The 16,653-nt window shown below is 42.6% G+C and overlaps 1 protein-coding gene across 1 annotated transcript in view; it reads right to left on the bottom strand.

Annotated features, from left to right (window-relative positions):
• zfpm2a (zinc finger protein, FOG family member 2a) overlaps positions 1-16,653 on the bottom strand; it is a 145,711-nt gene that overhangs the window by 74,191 nt on the left and 54,867 nt on the right. Inside the window, exon 4 of the mRNA XM_061820568.1 lies at positions 775-899. Coding sequence (XP_061676552.1) covers positions 775-899 — 125 coding nt within the window. The remainder of the gene's footprint in view (positions 1-774; positions 900-16,653) is intronic.

Genomic DNA, 16,653 nt, shown 5'->3' on the forward strand with positions numbered 1-16,653 from the left:
ATTAAGTGTGTTGCCATATAAATTGCAGATTTGTCTGTTTGTTTGTCAGCCACATTGCTTAAGTGCATCCCACAAATAACAACAAATTGTAATAAATATACATTTTCATGTCCAGATTGGCCAGTTGCACTTAATGTTGTGGCTAGTTAGTGGTGAGTCAGATTAAAATGGTTAAAATATTCATATTTATTGCTATTATTTGAACTATATGAATACAATTTATAAAATGTTTCTGATTTTTATAGAATTATGGAACTGAATACTACAAACCCCAATTCCACTGAAGTTGGGAAATTATGTAAAACATAAATGAACAAAGAATAGAAATGATTAACATTTATTTACTTGGAATTGGAGTTTTTAGTAATAAATTACATCGGAAACAAGAACCAACATGGACGACCCTCACAACACTTAATTATATTAACGTCTACAATTGACTTCTAAATCTGTCATTGCTCAGATATTTTTTTTCTACACGGCCATTATAAAACTTCATGTAACGTAAGGTAAAAGTAAAGAATTCCAGTGTGTTAAGGACGGACTTCAAACTCACTTCTGAAATGGCATGAGATTGTTTTTACCCCCCTCCTCGCCCACACAGACAGAGCCACACACACACACACACACACACACACACACACACACACACACACACACACACACACACACACACACACACACATCAAAATTTATTTTACATTTCATGCTAGGTTTGAATCTGTGTTTCCTGTGATATGTGGAGCAATTTAATGTAACGCAACAGGAACATACCAGTGTGCTGTTCTCGGTACCCATCTCAATCTTCCCTTCGAAGGGTCCCCACGTTGTTCCCACAGGCAGCTGCTGACGGCTGTGGATTCGGCGCTCGCTATCTTTGAGAAAGGCATCAAGCTCTCCTTAAAACACAACAACCACAACAGTTAACCACACAGCTCAATTCAGCCCACGACTTCTACAGCCAATCACAGTGACACTCAGTCATTGTTCTTTCTCCTAAACCCGACAGTCGCCATCATATGATTATCTCCAAGCCCTGCGGTATAAACATTGAAAGGTTAAAGCTTAGCAGTTTCAAAATAGATAAACAAATCAAGGAAGCAGCCATCTGATGGTGTGTCTCAGATGCATCGTGCAATAACGTTACTTGAAAGGTGTCTTCTGTTGAGATAATCTGGATGAGACATTGCAGGCGGCAGACTGGATAGTGGCAGGACTATTTTTGCAATTCCAGGAAGGTAGGGCCCTCGTTATTTATTTATTTACTTTACAGCGCTCCACTTAATTAACAGTGAAACCGGATAGCGCTGTTGGTACTACGGTGCTCACCTCCCTGACACCGACAGCTATCTTATCTATCAGATGAAGTGTACATTTTAGGAATGGTGTTTAATCAAAGAGTTATGATGAACTCCAAGGCAGGCTGCTGCACGGTGTACTAAGTCGGATGTTTCCCCGAGGGGGCTGGTTTGTTTGCGTATCGTACAAAGAGAGAACACAACTCACAACTGTGAAAAAGATTTGGTCTTCTCCTGGCAGACTCACACTTGATGCCACGAACTCTGTTAGACAAAGTTTGACAAATTCTGACCAAAAGCAGATCCAAGGAATACCCTAGCCTTAGTTGGATTACTGAATTAGTTGAACTGGATTTGAGAGAGCAGTGGTCACCGTTCTTAGTCAAGCATCATCACCATTCCGCGACAACTGTAGCTCATTCAAATGTGAAAAAAAAAAGTAAGGACAAAAAAGTACACTCCCTTGCTGTTTGATCTATTGCCGTTTTTAACAAAATCAATGCTATGTTTGATTTCTTGCAACAATATGGCCCTGAATGACACAGAGAACAAAGTAATTACTAAACTGAAATATAAATGCAGCTACATGGCTGGCACAGAGATCCGAAAGCAGAGCAGGACATCCACTGACCAAAAGGTTGTTGGTTCTAATTCTTGCTTCGACTATCTGCTGTCAAAATGTCCTTGGGCAAGACACTGGACCCTACATTTGGCATTATGTTGGCATTGTGAATGATAAGTTGTTGTCACATGGATTACCTGGTTTAACAAAGGAAATAAAATTAATTGCAATAATGGCACAAGCCAGTGACACCCACTGTTTTATTGGTGAACAGATAGGTGCCAGGAAAAGGAAATCAGAAAGTGACACGGCAGAGGAATGACTAAAAACCGTAATGGAAATATTATCATGTGCATACATTGGCTTTGAGACAGAATCACTGCTGTGAATTTAATGTAATGGAAATGTTCCCTAATGTAGAGTCATTGCTGGTTTGATGTCATTTGAACTTTCCAACCGTTGCGTGGTACAATGGACTATTCAGGCCTCCAGTACTTTTTAAATACCAGATGTGTATCTGCAGCACACTATTGTATTTGCTTGGTATGATGCTATTGAAAATAGACTGTTGTGCTTCCTACTTGCATGAAAATAATCTGAACATTAGATCGCCTTCTTCATCAGCAGTGCTGATGTATCACTTGTGATCATTCCTATAACAGGGAAATACTAAATGTCACGGATAGTTTGCTGCAGTCTTTGTCTTTGTATCTGCAAATAGATAAGTATGCATCCACATTAAGTGATTTATAAGTCATCCCTTTTTCTTTCGCCTCTCACGTCCCTGCTGCTGCAATGGAAGGTGAGTAAGCTCATTATGGAGAAATAATTAAACACTGGTGCACAGCTGGTCATCATCAGTGAGATCAACGGCCACCGCTTGATGCATTCTGTTTGTCCTCAGATAAGACCCACGGCCTTTAACCACTTCGATGAATGTTGCTGTTTAGCGCCACTTGACACGCAGCTCAACCAACCTCCAGCCAGCTTTTCCTTTTCTTTTCTTTGGTCTTGCCTATCCTTTTTTTTTTTGGGTGGGGGGGCACTGCTTATGGTCAGAAAGGATGAGTGCTGGTGCATGTGAGTAGAGGAGGGGGAAGTGGGGGTTTAAGGAGCAATTTGTGTGGTTTGTGGTTCAGTTGTGTGCATCTCACAACAAATGTTGCCTGAGGACCTCAGTGCACAGATGGCTGGCCACATCTGTTGCAGGTACACATGGACTCCACAAAAAATAAAAAATAAAAATAAAATGAATGGATGAAAAATGAGTTGCCTTCTTGAACTGTCTAGATGTTCCATGTTCATTTTTATAGGTTTCTAAAAGTGAAACACGTCTAGACTCACTCTCCTGACAATGGCCCCTCATGCTTTTGAGTTGGCTTATAGTATATTCATATAATGTACCCTTTAAGTATAAATTGTAATTTTTTTAGAGTACCTACAAAGTGCTATATGATTTCAATGAATGACAAAATCATTCAGTTCCTTCGATGCAATAAAAGTTGTTGTGATTTTTACGCTCCATGAAGAAACAACACAAACCCAAGAAGAAATATCATTACTATTAGTCAGAGATGGGTGAGTTGAGTCAATTGTCTTGACTTACTGTAAATTGACCCGAGTTGCCATTTTTATGACTTTTGACTGGTCTACCAAAATGTTAAGAAAAATTTGACTTGACTTTAGACTTGGTAGCCAAGAGACTTGACTTTAAATGAAAGAAACAATTTGGAAGGGTCATTCGTGCCAACCTGGCAACCCAGGCTGCACTGTTGCGCAATTGCCAGTGTGATGTAGACCGCTGCATGACCAATAATGGAAGGAGCTTCAAAGATAATAACATTTGGATTCAAGGATAATGTGGTTGATGAAGTCTGTAAAAAGAAGATGGCAACCTGCCCGGGCACATGGAGACAGACAACAGTCACCCTCAAAATTGGGTAATCTAGAGTGTCCAATGAATGCATGTTTTTGGGATGTGGGAAGAAACTGGATTGCCCAAAGAAAACCCAAACAGGCACGGGGGAGAACATGCAGACTCTTCGCAGGCGGGGCTGAGATTTGGACCCTGATACTTAGAACTGTGAGCCTCTAACTAATCACTCACCGTACCGTCTGAAGATACACAAAACAAATAAAAAAAAGTTGCGAAGATGTTTGTTGCCATGATGAAACAGACACCACTCGAAGATGCCAGCTGCGCTATAAGTCTGGTGTATCGGATAAACTTGCATTATGGTCACACCAATAAAAATGAAATGTCAATGACAAACGTCTATTCCAGTATTAGTCAGTAGAGTACAATATGTAGGTAACCACGTGTGAATACAATATTCATACTACTGAACATGTTTACTGAAGTGTCTCTGTGACAAAGATGTCTGCACTTTGTTTTCAATATTGAGACCGAAAAACAACCTTTAATCCAATGACAATTGTCAATTGTCCAGAGTTTCTGCTTCTTAATAATTCTTAACAGAGCCGCCCTAGTTATGACAGCATGTGCAGACATAAGCATCGCACATTAATCTCTCATTTATTTTTATTGGTCTTGAAATTATGGAAATATTTTCAAACGAGTTACAGAGATCATGCGTCACAAAAAAATCTGTGAATTTATTTTTTATATAAAGCTTTTTTTTGGGGGGATTGTGTCCTCTTAAGAACCACAGCAGTCACTGTATAAGACTGTAATCACCTGTAATTGCACAGGATAGTTTGTTTGGAAATAAAGTGGAGTTTGAAATACGACACTAAAACAATTCAGTGCAATAAATTCTATCAATCATAATCTCAGTTGTTGTTCATTTAATTTTTATAAGGTGTCAATATTTTTTTTCGTGTCATCATTTTTGAACAAACACTTTATTAACACTCCAATATACAGTATATTACAACTGGAGCAAAATTGTATGACCACTTGCAATTTGCTTAATCCAAGTAATGATGTGACTCGACTAGCTTGAAATTTAGTGATGACTTAATTTCCTCGTTTTTTTTTCCTTCTCTCGCTCTCACAATGACTTGGGCTTGAGACTTGAAGCTTATGACTTGAGTCTTGCATAAATGTAAGTCCCACTTCTGCTATTAGGGCACTCAATCCATGTGTTGGCTCTTGTCTTTATCCAGTGTCCTGGCGAAAATACAATAATGAGGCTTTATTCTAATTTCAAAGCAGCGCGTCCCTGCCACCTTCAGCCTCTCCACCTCCCAACTCCACCGACTTCCCACCTGCCCCCCTCATACACACCCCACTGGACCTCACTCGATAAGATCATCATCTGTCGCTAGACTCCAGGGCCTGTTCCTGCACTTCACAGATACTTGGCAGACCAATGAATGTCCCTTTGTGTGAAGAGATCCTCCTCAGATAGCACCCAAGATGCTCAAAGCTGGCATCTATTTGTTTTTGGGTGTCCATTTTTGTTATGGTACTGGAAAATAGGATGCCTCCTCTCACACTTCAGTGGCATATGGCATACTAATAAGTTCCACAGTGGCACAGTGCCAGCCTGCTTTGGTTCAAAGAACAAACAGTTTTAGGGTTACTACTTTACTACCTAGCTTACTACCATCTCAGTTGAATACAGCTAGTTTAGATCTGTTTTTTGTTGGTAATCTTTTTTTTTTATACTGAAGTGTATTATATTCATATTTATATTTGACGTTTCCCACATTGCATAGATCCGTAGAAGTGAATTCTTGAAATGTAATTTCTGACCTTGACCAATGGCCCTGCTGATGATTTCAATGTATTAATCAAATACCTTCGCTAGACCTTTTATTTTATTTTTTTTTATTGCAGTGGAGCTGTTTCAGATATTTTTCACATTAAGTTTAAAATTTCCATCCATCTTTGACACCACTTATCCTAGTTAGGGTCACGAGTTGACTTCAGGTGAAAGGCGGCTTACACCCTGAACTGGTCGCCAGTCAGTCGCACACTTTGTCCCACTAGTTAAAAGAACCATCTTGCAGGTGGGAAAATCACCTGTGACAGTAAAACATCCACAAAAAGATTTCCAGGGTCACTTGTCTTGGTTATACTGTAGGAAAGGGCAGCTGGAACTGTAAATCAAAGACAGACACTTGATTTTAAGCTGTAGTTTTGAATTCAAGGTAATAAATGGCTGTTGCTCCAAGTTCAACTTGTGTGGGTCAGTTGTGTTGCTCCTACTGAATCAATCTGTGCTGATAGGCAGTGCTATAGAAGCTGCAAATGGGTAATAAATTAATATAGCACAGGAGAGGCATACGGGGTGAAATAAAATGCACTGTATCGGTTCAACAAGAGGAGTCCCATCTTTATAGCAGATAGGCCTATGTGATATGAAATTTTACAGCTGAAGGAGAAATGTCACAGCGCTTTGATAAGAGAGCGATGAACTTTCTCCTTCCCCTTACCCAAACTGCTATTATCGAGTCTCACTGAGCAAAACGCAACATTTATAACCCACAGCTCACACTATTATCTCCTGGGAGAGGCACTTGCTTTAAAACACCTCTCAGCCACCACACAGTACATCTCCTCCTCCTCCCCACTCGCGGCACCCACCTCTATTATCCCCCCAAAAGCCTGAAGGGTGCTGCACCCGTCTCCGTTCCTTTTGAACAGCAAGAAGAAGGAGCTGATCGATTGTTCCCAGGCAGCAGCGTGAGTCTGCTCACGTGTGTAAAGAAAAAAAAACAATAACGAAGTGGAACACTGCCCACATAGGGTCAGACTTGTTTTCAGGTGATGTACAGTTAATAGGGAGCCTTTACTATACAAAGAAAATGAGACCTTGTTTTTTTAATATCATTGTTTTTACTGGGTGGATCGTGGCAGACAAAAGTGAAAAAAACAGTCATACAATTAAGAATATAACAAATTCATTATATTTCATTCATTATAATATTTACTATATATCTTAGATGCACTATTTAGGATGCTGTGACATCGAAAGTGTGACTGCAACAGTAAGCCAGTGCCTGTGCTGATTTTGCAATCACATTCCCATCCATCAAAACAGAAACCGTGGATGAGGTGAAGGCGCAGATTCATTTATTTCCACCGGAACTGCTTCTTTTGATTGTCAGTAACCCTCAGTAACTTTGCTAGTCAATAACAGAGAGTTTCAGTCAATCCTATGTGTGAATTTGTTGTATTTTGGTCAGATTTCGGATTTTACTTGTGTGGGCTTGTTGCTGCTTTGTTCATTGGGCCACCGTGTTGCAGGTCGGGCTGCACAATATTAGCCTCATTTTTTTTTTTAATCTGAAATATATTGTATTTTGCAATGTGAAATAATACAGGATAAGTTTTAGGAAAGTTCATTTCCTAGGCAAACTAGTTGAAAGTTCTGTTCAACATTTCAAAAATGGCTTACCTCAGTTCATAGTTCAAACTTGAAAATTTTAAACGAAGTTCATCGGTACTATTCATTGTGCTCTATCTGTTTTTTTTTTTTCTTGTTGGAGGGCAGATGAGGCACTGAATATCACCGCATCATGTTGGACACAGCCTGAAAAAAAAAGATCTGCACAAGTCTTCTTCTTCTTTTTCTTTCACCCTGTCCCGTTAGGGGTCGCCACATCATGTCATCTTTTTCCATATTAGCCCATCTCCTGCATCTTCCTCTCTAACCCCAACTGCCCTCATGTCTTCCCTCACCACATCCATCAACCTTCTCTTTGGTCTTCCTCTCGCTCTTTTGCCTGGCAGCTCCATCCTCAGCACCCAACTACCAATATACTCAGTCTCTTGCCTCTGAACACGTCTAAACCGACAAGAGTCTACCCCACATTACTGCAAATAGTAAATTAGGTCTTAGTGGCCTAAGGCACGATATGTGACTGTAGAAAATGCATGGCTGAGGTGAGGAAAGTAAAACTGCTTTCAAACCATTTGCCGTCAGTCATCTAATTGCAGCACCAAATCGATTCCCTTGAGACTTTAGAATTGAAATAAGTATGATGCTGTCACCACGTGCCAGTATAAAGTTAATGGAAGATAATCCAAATTCAGGCTATTAATGTAGTTTGAAAATGATAAAATAATAGATGATCACTAAAATCAAACGTTCTTGTCGTTAAACAAATGAAAAATGAAATTACACCAGAAGAGAAATTGTTGCTTCCATCAAAAAGGTTAGCTGCCATCCTGCTGACAACAGTCTGCAGGATAGTCACTGTAGGGGGAGCACTGCAATTTCGACTGATTGCATGTAAAGGGAGGCAGAAAAACTTAAAGAGTGATTGTCCTCACACAAAGATATGTCCCATATCACCACCGACATCTAGAGGACACACACCACTCCTGCTGCAAGCCAATTCTTTTAAATGCTTTCCTCCAAATTTCCAACCCATCAAAAGGACATTATCCCTTCTAACTAGGGCTGAATTTTCAGGAGCAAGAGGAAGTTGCATTCTTCTCTTTAATCACCATTTTCATAAATTAAGTGTGTAAAACATTGCATGGCAAATGGTTGATCTTAAAACCAATGATTTCACCATGTAGTGGGGTGCTGTCCTGTTTGCCAGCCAATCGCAGGGCACATAGAGACAGACAACAGTCGCACTTACAATCACACCTCAGGGCGATTTAGAGTGTCCAATCAACGTTGCATGTTTTTGGGATGTGGGAGGAAAAAGGAGTGCCTGGAGAAAACCCATGCAGGGATGGAGAGAACATGCAAACTCCACACAGATGGGGCTGGGATTTGAACCCCTGTCCTCAGAACTGTACAGCCAACGCTTTACAGCTGTGCCATCGTGTTGCCCCAAAGGAATCACAATACGAAAATGTGCAAAAACTTACATCACTGGAGATATCCTGAGAAAAGGGAAACTAAGCTACAGTATATAACAACAGCGTTTTTTGTTTGTTTTTTTGAGAGAGAAAAATAAAGTATTCTTTTGGGATAATTTTGTATCCCATCATCTCCAGATGGGACAGTCATGGAGGGTTCCCACTCATTCTACATCACGCTGTATGTTGTATGACAGTCAACATATTATATCATCAACGTGTAACACTTCATATTTAAAGCCCAAGTGTCATCACTATAAACATTCTAAAATAGATATTGTAATGAAAAATACATAAAACATTATTCACTTCAATGTCTATACGAAAAAATAAATGTGAGCGGAGAGTGCGTCATCCATGCACAAAGTTGCAGAAGTCTCATTCTAAAATATCCAAGTGGTCGCCATATTGGCTGCATCCTCCATCCGTGACGTCACCCGGACATTCGCCAATGAACGGGGGCAATATTCCACTTTTGTTTCGAGCCCTCGGGGCAATATTACACTATTGTTTCGAGCCATATTCAGATGATATGCGATCACGGCCAAACCGCATCCGCATCTGAGCCACTTCCGCGGCAGAGATGAGCCATCGCGGCGGAGATGAGCTGGCCGGTGTGGCTTATGACAGAGCCGAGCCATCCTTCTTTAGGGGGGTGTTCACAGACGCCACAGTACTGAGCAACACAGTCGAGCCGGGGCGCTTTATGCGCGCATGCGGCTGAGTGTGGCATTCTTGGCTGGGTTCTTCAGAGCGTCTCCCATCCCCAAAGGCCGACGCGCAGCCTTCGCAGAAGCAGTGACCGCCGAACGCGGCGCCTCAGCCGGTGTGGCTGATTTTTGGCGCCGTGATGGCATATAATGGAGCCGAGCCGTGCTGTTTTTAGGGGGATGTTCAAAGCTGCCGCAGTACTTGTTGAAAACCGTCGAGCCAGGGCGCATTACTGCCTACCTGTTATTTGGAACCCACGAAGCTCTCGTCCTCTGCACCCATGCAATCCATTTTTTCACAACGAACCGGGTCTCTTGCAAACTTATGAAAGTTAAATCCATTCTCCCGAGTGTTCAAGCAATGTCCAGAAATGCAATGAGCCTGTCATGATCCTGCCTTCCAGTCCTGGCTGGGCGTGGCCAGCATACCGGCTCTGATTAGGAAGCGCACACCTGCGCCTCATCCGGACTGATTAACCTCGTATTCATAGGACTCTGGGGACGACTAGATGTTCGCCAGATCGTTGCCTCGCATGCCTCGTTCCCGCACTTCCGTACTTCTGACGGCAACCTCCCGTGTACTGACCAACGCCTGTCTCCTGTCCTACCCCATAATAAAGGCTTATTCCTCACTGCTTACCTGTCACCTGAGTCATGCATTTGGGTCCGCCCTCGAGTCTCGTTCTTGACAGAACGATCTGGCCATAACATGGACCCAGCCAACTCTGAAGCCATCCGCCGCTCAAATCCAGGGCAGATGGCTGGTTGAGCAGGAGGCTGCCCTCCAGGGGAATAATCAGATGATCCATGAGATCTGTGCCCGGCTGGAGCCATGACTAGCCTTCCAAGCTAGCGCTGCTACGACGACGACGGCGGCCATTCTGGCTGCTGCCCTGGTTCACCTCGCTCCATCTGCTCCGCCGGCCGTGGAGATCTAGCGTATCGGCATAAATACTCTCTCCCGACCAGAGCGTTTCTCGGGCGACTCGGGGAACATCAAGCTCTCTCTCTCCCACTGCGACCTCCATTTCGAACTACAGTGATCCCCCTTCCCTACGGACCACTCCTGGATGGCCTTCGTCATGTCTCACATGACGGGAAGGGTGAAGGCGTGGGCCACGGTGGAATGGAGTCGCAACTCAGAGACGTGTCGTTCCTGGACGGGCTTCGTCTGTACCTTGACACAGGTGTTCCAGTACGTGGCGCCGGAACGCAGAGCAGCGGCTTCGCTGATGATGCTACACCAGGGTCAACGCCGTGTTTCCAAATACACCATCGAGTTCCGCACCCGGGCAGCCGAGAGCTGATGGCAAAAGGACGCCCCCCATGATGCCTTCTTCCAGGGGCTCTCCCCGCAGATCCGCGGTCTCCTCATTGCTGTGGATCTCCCTCCCTCGTTGGATGCACTCATCACGCTGGCACTCAAGGTCGACCAAAGACTTTTGTCCAGGGACAAATCGACGCGCTGGCCGTAGGAGAGATGGGGCTGTCCATTCCGGCTGCTTCCCTGCCACCTACTCTCCCTTCTGCGGCGGAGCTCATGCAGGTGGAGGGCCTCGACGGGCCGGCAGAGGAGCTCCAACATCATTGAGGGGAGGGGCGCTGTTTTTTCTGCGGACTCTTGGGACACCTAATCATTCATTCGCCCGTCGTCCTCACCAGCCAGGCCAGGGTTCTTCTTCGTTAAGAAGAGCTATTCTATCTCAGAGGAGCACCAAGGATGGGAGAGTCCACCCGTGCGCCTTCCTGTCGAGGAGACTGACCCCGACGGAGCGTAACTACGACGTGGGAGACCGCGAGCTGCTGGCGGTCAAGACGGCGATGGAGGAGTGGGGGCATTGGTTGGAGGGGTCGCAAGTTCTGTTCATGGTCCTCACCGATCATAAGAACCTGGAATATCCTCTTCTTAATACAGTGCAGTCATCCTGTCCAATGTGCAGAAAAACACACCCAAAGCATGATTCTACCAGCTCCATGCTTCACAGTAGGTATGGTGTTCTTGGGATGGAACTCATCATTCGTCTTCCTCCAAACACGGTTCGTCGAATTATGACCAAGAAGTTCCATTTTGGTCTCATCTGACCACAAAACTTTCTCCCATGACTCCTGTATATCATCCAAATGGTCATTAGGAAACTTAAGACGAGCATTGACATGTTGTGCTGGTTTCAGCAGGGAAACCTTCGGTGCCATGCATGATTTCAAACAATGATGTCTTAGTGTATCACCAACAGTCACCTTGGAAACAGTGGTCCCAGCTCTTTTCAGGTCATTGACAAAGTCCTGTTGTGTAGTCCTGGGCTGATTCCTGACCTTTCTAAGGATCATTGAGACCCCACGAGGTGATATTTTACATGGGGCTCCACTCCAATTGAGATTGACTGTCATGTTTAGCTTCTTCCATTTTCTAATGATTGAGTCTTACCGATTGTATGGGGTGGACAGGTGTCTTTATGCAGCTAACGACCACACACAGGTGCATCTGATTCAGGATAATACATGGCGTGGAGGTGGAGTTTTAAAGGCGGACTAACAGGTCTTTGATGGTCAGAATTCTAGCTGATAAATAGGTGTTCAAAAATCTATTTGCAGATGTATCACAAATAAATCAATAAAAAAAATCATACATTTTGATTTCTGGATTTTTCTTTTTAGATTATCTCTCTCATAGTGGATCTGCACCTTCGATGAAAATTTCAGACCCCACCATGATTTCTAAGTGGGATTACTTGCAATATAGCAGGGTGTCCAAATACTTATTTTCTTCATTGTATATTTGTTACTGGTATAGTTGCATTCTGATAAACAATATTCAGCATAATGAAATACTTTATATTGTTTTTCTATGCATGGATTATCAAAGCATAACTACCCTAAAGAACAAAATGAAGTGTATGCTTCATTTTGAGCTTTCTTTATCACTTTGATCTTTCATCTTCACACGGGCTTGTGAAATGATTGGTTTGTGTCCGATTCAAGAAAGGTTGGGAACTGTTGCATTAAACTTCAAGAAGCCAAATGACATCCCTTACCCAAAGGTACAGTACTATATCTTTATTTTGAGATTGTAGTTAACGATATATATGATATTCTGTAGTTAATTCAGAATATGACTATTTTAAGAGATCCAAAATCTACTCTCAAGTCAATTACCAGGCTTCAACTTCCCCTGGGTAACGTGGAATTTTTTTCATTTATTTTTTTTTCCTTGGGTGACCTAGTTGTCTTTTGTGAGTAGGTTTTAGCAGAAGCAGTTTGACAGCTAACAGATAAGATGGATTAAGCTTTTTTTCATCCAGTTTTGATGTGAACAGCGTAAAAGCGGGTTAAATCATTGAGTTTCAGGAGTATTTTTAAATGCCTGGAGATAGTGTGATAAAGGAGCTAAACCTAAGACATGGGCTCGGAAGGTCAAGGTCGCAGCTTTGGAGTGCAGTTACCCCATGACAGGCCAGCTCCCTTCTCCTCTCAGAGCGAGCTGAGCACCGTAGTCAAGCCAACCTCTCATCACTCCTAGAAAAGATACACGGAAGGAGTGAAACTAAATCCAGCTAGAGCGCAAAGAGCAGCGCACCCTCGCCTTGTGTGGGTGCGCATGTGTCTGAGAGAGAGAAAGAGAGCGTCAGGGAGTGATTTCGTCCCCTCTTGTCCCAATATGTGTGCATGCAGCGATGTGCGTGCACGCCTGCACGCGTGTGCTCGTGTGTGTGTTTGTATACTGTAAAAATTCACTCATGAGCAACTTGCGCCATAATTAGGTTTTGATTATTTGCGAGGACTGAAATAAACCAGCAATTAATCTGTTGATATTAAACAGCAAATGAAGAATGGTGTACAAATTGAGCATTGCCTTTGAGAGTGTCATGCAACGTCTAAAAAAAGAAAAATCACATTGGTGGATATAATTTGTGCATCAATTCCCCTTTTTTTGCCTCCCCCAAACCTGATTTGAGGCATGCTTAACACACACATAGAAGTTGACAGCCATACAATCACATGACACTGCTCAGCCAATCTGTAATTCATTTGAATTTTAAGCCGCAAAACGATGAAACCACTTGAGCAAAAGAAAAGGTGAAGAGGCGGCAAGGAGGATAAACAAGTCGATGATGCTACGTAGGGTCAAACTCCAACATGTTTACTTATCAGATGTCACATCAAGCCAACACTGAGAGGTTTGTGCTCCAAAACCTTTCCATTGGGACATATTTAGACACATTTCGTGGACATCTTTTCACTCACTGCTCCTCATGTCAGTGACAGGGGAGAGTAATCCTATACACAGGCTGCTATTGTGAAATGAGAAACTAGCCTCCTTCACTACCAGGGACCAGATGCACCTCTCTCTCTGTCCTAATCTGTAAACGACTTAAAGGAGCCTTATCTCCGGGCTCTTCTGCTTCATTTCATGCTTGATTTACTTTAATTTGTCTGATAGGGCACAAGGATTTCGAAATGGTCCATCTTTCGGTGGAAAATGTTCAGATTTTTCTATGGTATTGTTATGTGGAGGTTTTTGACTTTTCTGCCCCGTCCCTCGCTTTCATTCCTTCATCTCCATCTCTCTCCCGCTCACTCTCTCCTCTTTCTCTTCTCCTCTTTACTTCTGTTGCCACCATCTCTCCTTTTTCTCAAAAAGGGTATATTGGGAGCAGGGGTCAGTCCAGCGCAACAGTCTGTTTGAGTGCATTTGGATTTAAACTGACATAGCAGTAACTTCTCCACAAGGGGTGATTTTTCTGATGGGCAACCGCAACACTCGAGTGATATTTGCTTCCAGATCCACGCTGGGTGTGGAGCAGCCAAGCGCTTCAAACCGCAAAGATCTTATGTTTAAGTTAAGGGGTAACCGGCCCTCCACTTCACCCAGTGGGTGAACGGCTTGAGCTGATAATGTAGCTTCACAGTGCAGGACACGAATGAATACTTGCATGGGTGCCTGACTGCTCTCGTCACCAAGACATTTTCTCACTTGTGCTGAATGACAGCACAGGAAAGGAGTTATGATTAGAGAAGCCCAGATCCTGAATAATCTCCATCCCCTTCCATCAATGAGCAAGGCAGGGAAGCAACAGGGAAAAAAAAAGTCACTGAAGGAGACAGGGAGGAGAAAAAAAGATACGCGCCCTGTGTACAGAGATGTCATATGGCTCTGCCAGCTTCCTTTACCCACTTGAATCTAAATCCACACATCTTTAATCTGAATAGTCTGAATGACGCTTTTTCAAAATATTAACATTTGAGAAGTATGGGGGGAAAAAGATGATGACAGACTCCATCATTAATTCAAGGTCTCTACGCTTACATGCTTTCAACAGTCACACATACACAAACTGTTGTGAAACGTCACTACGTTCAAACACGACAAGAAAGAAGTGATTTACAACACACACACACACACACACACACACACACACACCACACACACACACACACACACACACACACACACCACACACACACACACAGGAGGAACGATTGAAATTCATCACAGGGCCTGAATTTACTTAACTGCGGGTCTGTACGTGGTGATAAACGGAGTGATGATCCGGCAACACGTCTTTATCCATGCTTTGCTTTAATTAACAGTGGGTTGTTTGTTGAAAAGATGATTAATATGCCATTGAAAACTGCATAATTGAATACTGCAACACTGGGGCAATCAGGGAGGAACATGCATTTTTTATGAACTTCTGATTATTGTTATCATATACAATTATTATGTATTTTAATTCCCCTTGACAAGTTGTTTCTGCCTCTTCCATACTTGAATGGAAAAAAAACAAAACCAAAAAAAAAGAAGAAGAGGATTGACCTGTGGGCTTCGCTGTACATCAGCCTTGACATTAAAGAGCAGCCAATGATATCAACACCCATCAAGTCCATGGGCATGGGCATTAAATAGAGCAGGTCTCAACGGGGGCTGGGTTATGGGATTTTAATGACTGCATCGAGTGGGACTGTCTTTCAGTGTTGGAGACGAATACTGATATATTGTCAATACAGTATTGTGACTTACATGATGGAAATATCTCAACAAAAAAAAGCACCACAAATTCATGCATGAAAAATAACTAAAGACCAGCCGCCCAATCCATTCATTTAAAAGCCCCTCCAAAAAAGGCAGAACATTTCTACAAGCAAGTCCAATTCAATTGAGCAATCGGGTTTACCCAGTATCTTTTCCCCTCACACAGCTTGCACTGTCTCCATCTTAATACTAAATACACACATCAAGTATTCAACCAATTATAATGATACCTCTTGAATGTGCCTGCAAGGGTACGCATTGCAGAACAGTCACATTCAAAGAGTTCAAGGAAAGATGCAATTGGTGACTGGCCCCCGGGGCTGAAACTGCATCACCAGCCATGTTGTAAGTCAGCTTTATATTTAGTGACAACGCTCCTTTTCTATCTGGATTCTTGTAGAATTGCTCATGTGGAATCCCAGTGAAAAGATTGCAATGTGAGTTTTGTCTTCTAAGTGAACATAATTTCAGTTGATATGCAGACAAAATGATTGGGACTAAATTATCTTTTGAAAGGCATTCTTACTGGGCTACATCCCACACATATGTATAAAACTAGAACTGAATGTGGTGACATCTTCCTTAGATGATAAGAACATTGATTACATTATGGCCTATTTTCGATTATATAACTAACAACCGTGAAGTTCCTCCATAAAGCCTCTTAGTATTGCGGATCAGTGACTACATTTGCATGGAACGATACAGCACAGGAGTACAGTGATTTGTCTAATCTCTTGTTGCATATTTCATCATTAGAACCACACACTGTAGATGTGTCTATGTGTGGCTGTGGGAAATGAGGGCATTTTCTCACACAGGTGATGCCTTCAACAACAAACACATGTTGAGAATTTTTGTGGACAGATGTTTCACTTTGATGCAAACTTGTTTTCGAACCCAACAGAGCAAGTTTTAGCTACGCTGATGCTGGAGTTGCATAATAAGCATCAGAAATCTGCAGCATTCAACTTTTATGAGACTTGTCAGAAGGTGTTTGAATAAAAATCCTTTACGTGCAAGATAAAACCTTTCTCTTCCCAGACAAAACTGCTGTTATGCACATCCAAATTTCTCGATTACAAGACAGTGGCGGTGCTGGGAAATAGGGTGAGGGGTGTGGGGTAGGGTTTGGTGGCGTCGTGCAAACAAAGTTTATAGTTTGCTGATATAACAGTCAAGTGTGTCTATACGTCGACTTAAAACGCTTAGGTATCAGACGAGACAGCTGTGACACCCTCGTCTTAAGATTCTGTCGCAAC

Source organism: Syngnathoides biaculeatus, chromosome 5 (assembly GCF_019802595.1).
Source record: "Syngnathoides biaculeatus isolate LvHL_M chromosome 5, ASM1980259v1, whole genome shotgun sequence".
NCBI classification, from domain to species: Eukaryota; Metazoa; Chordata; class Actinopteri; order Syngnathiformes; family Syngnathidae; genus Syngnathoides; species Syngnathoides biaculeatus.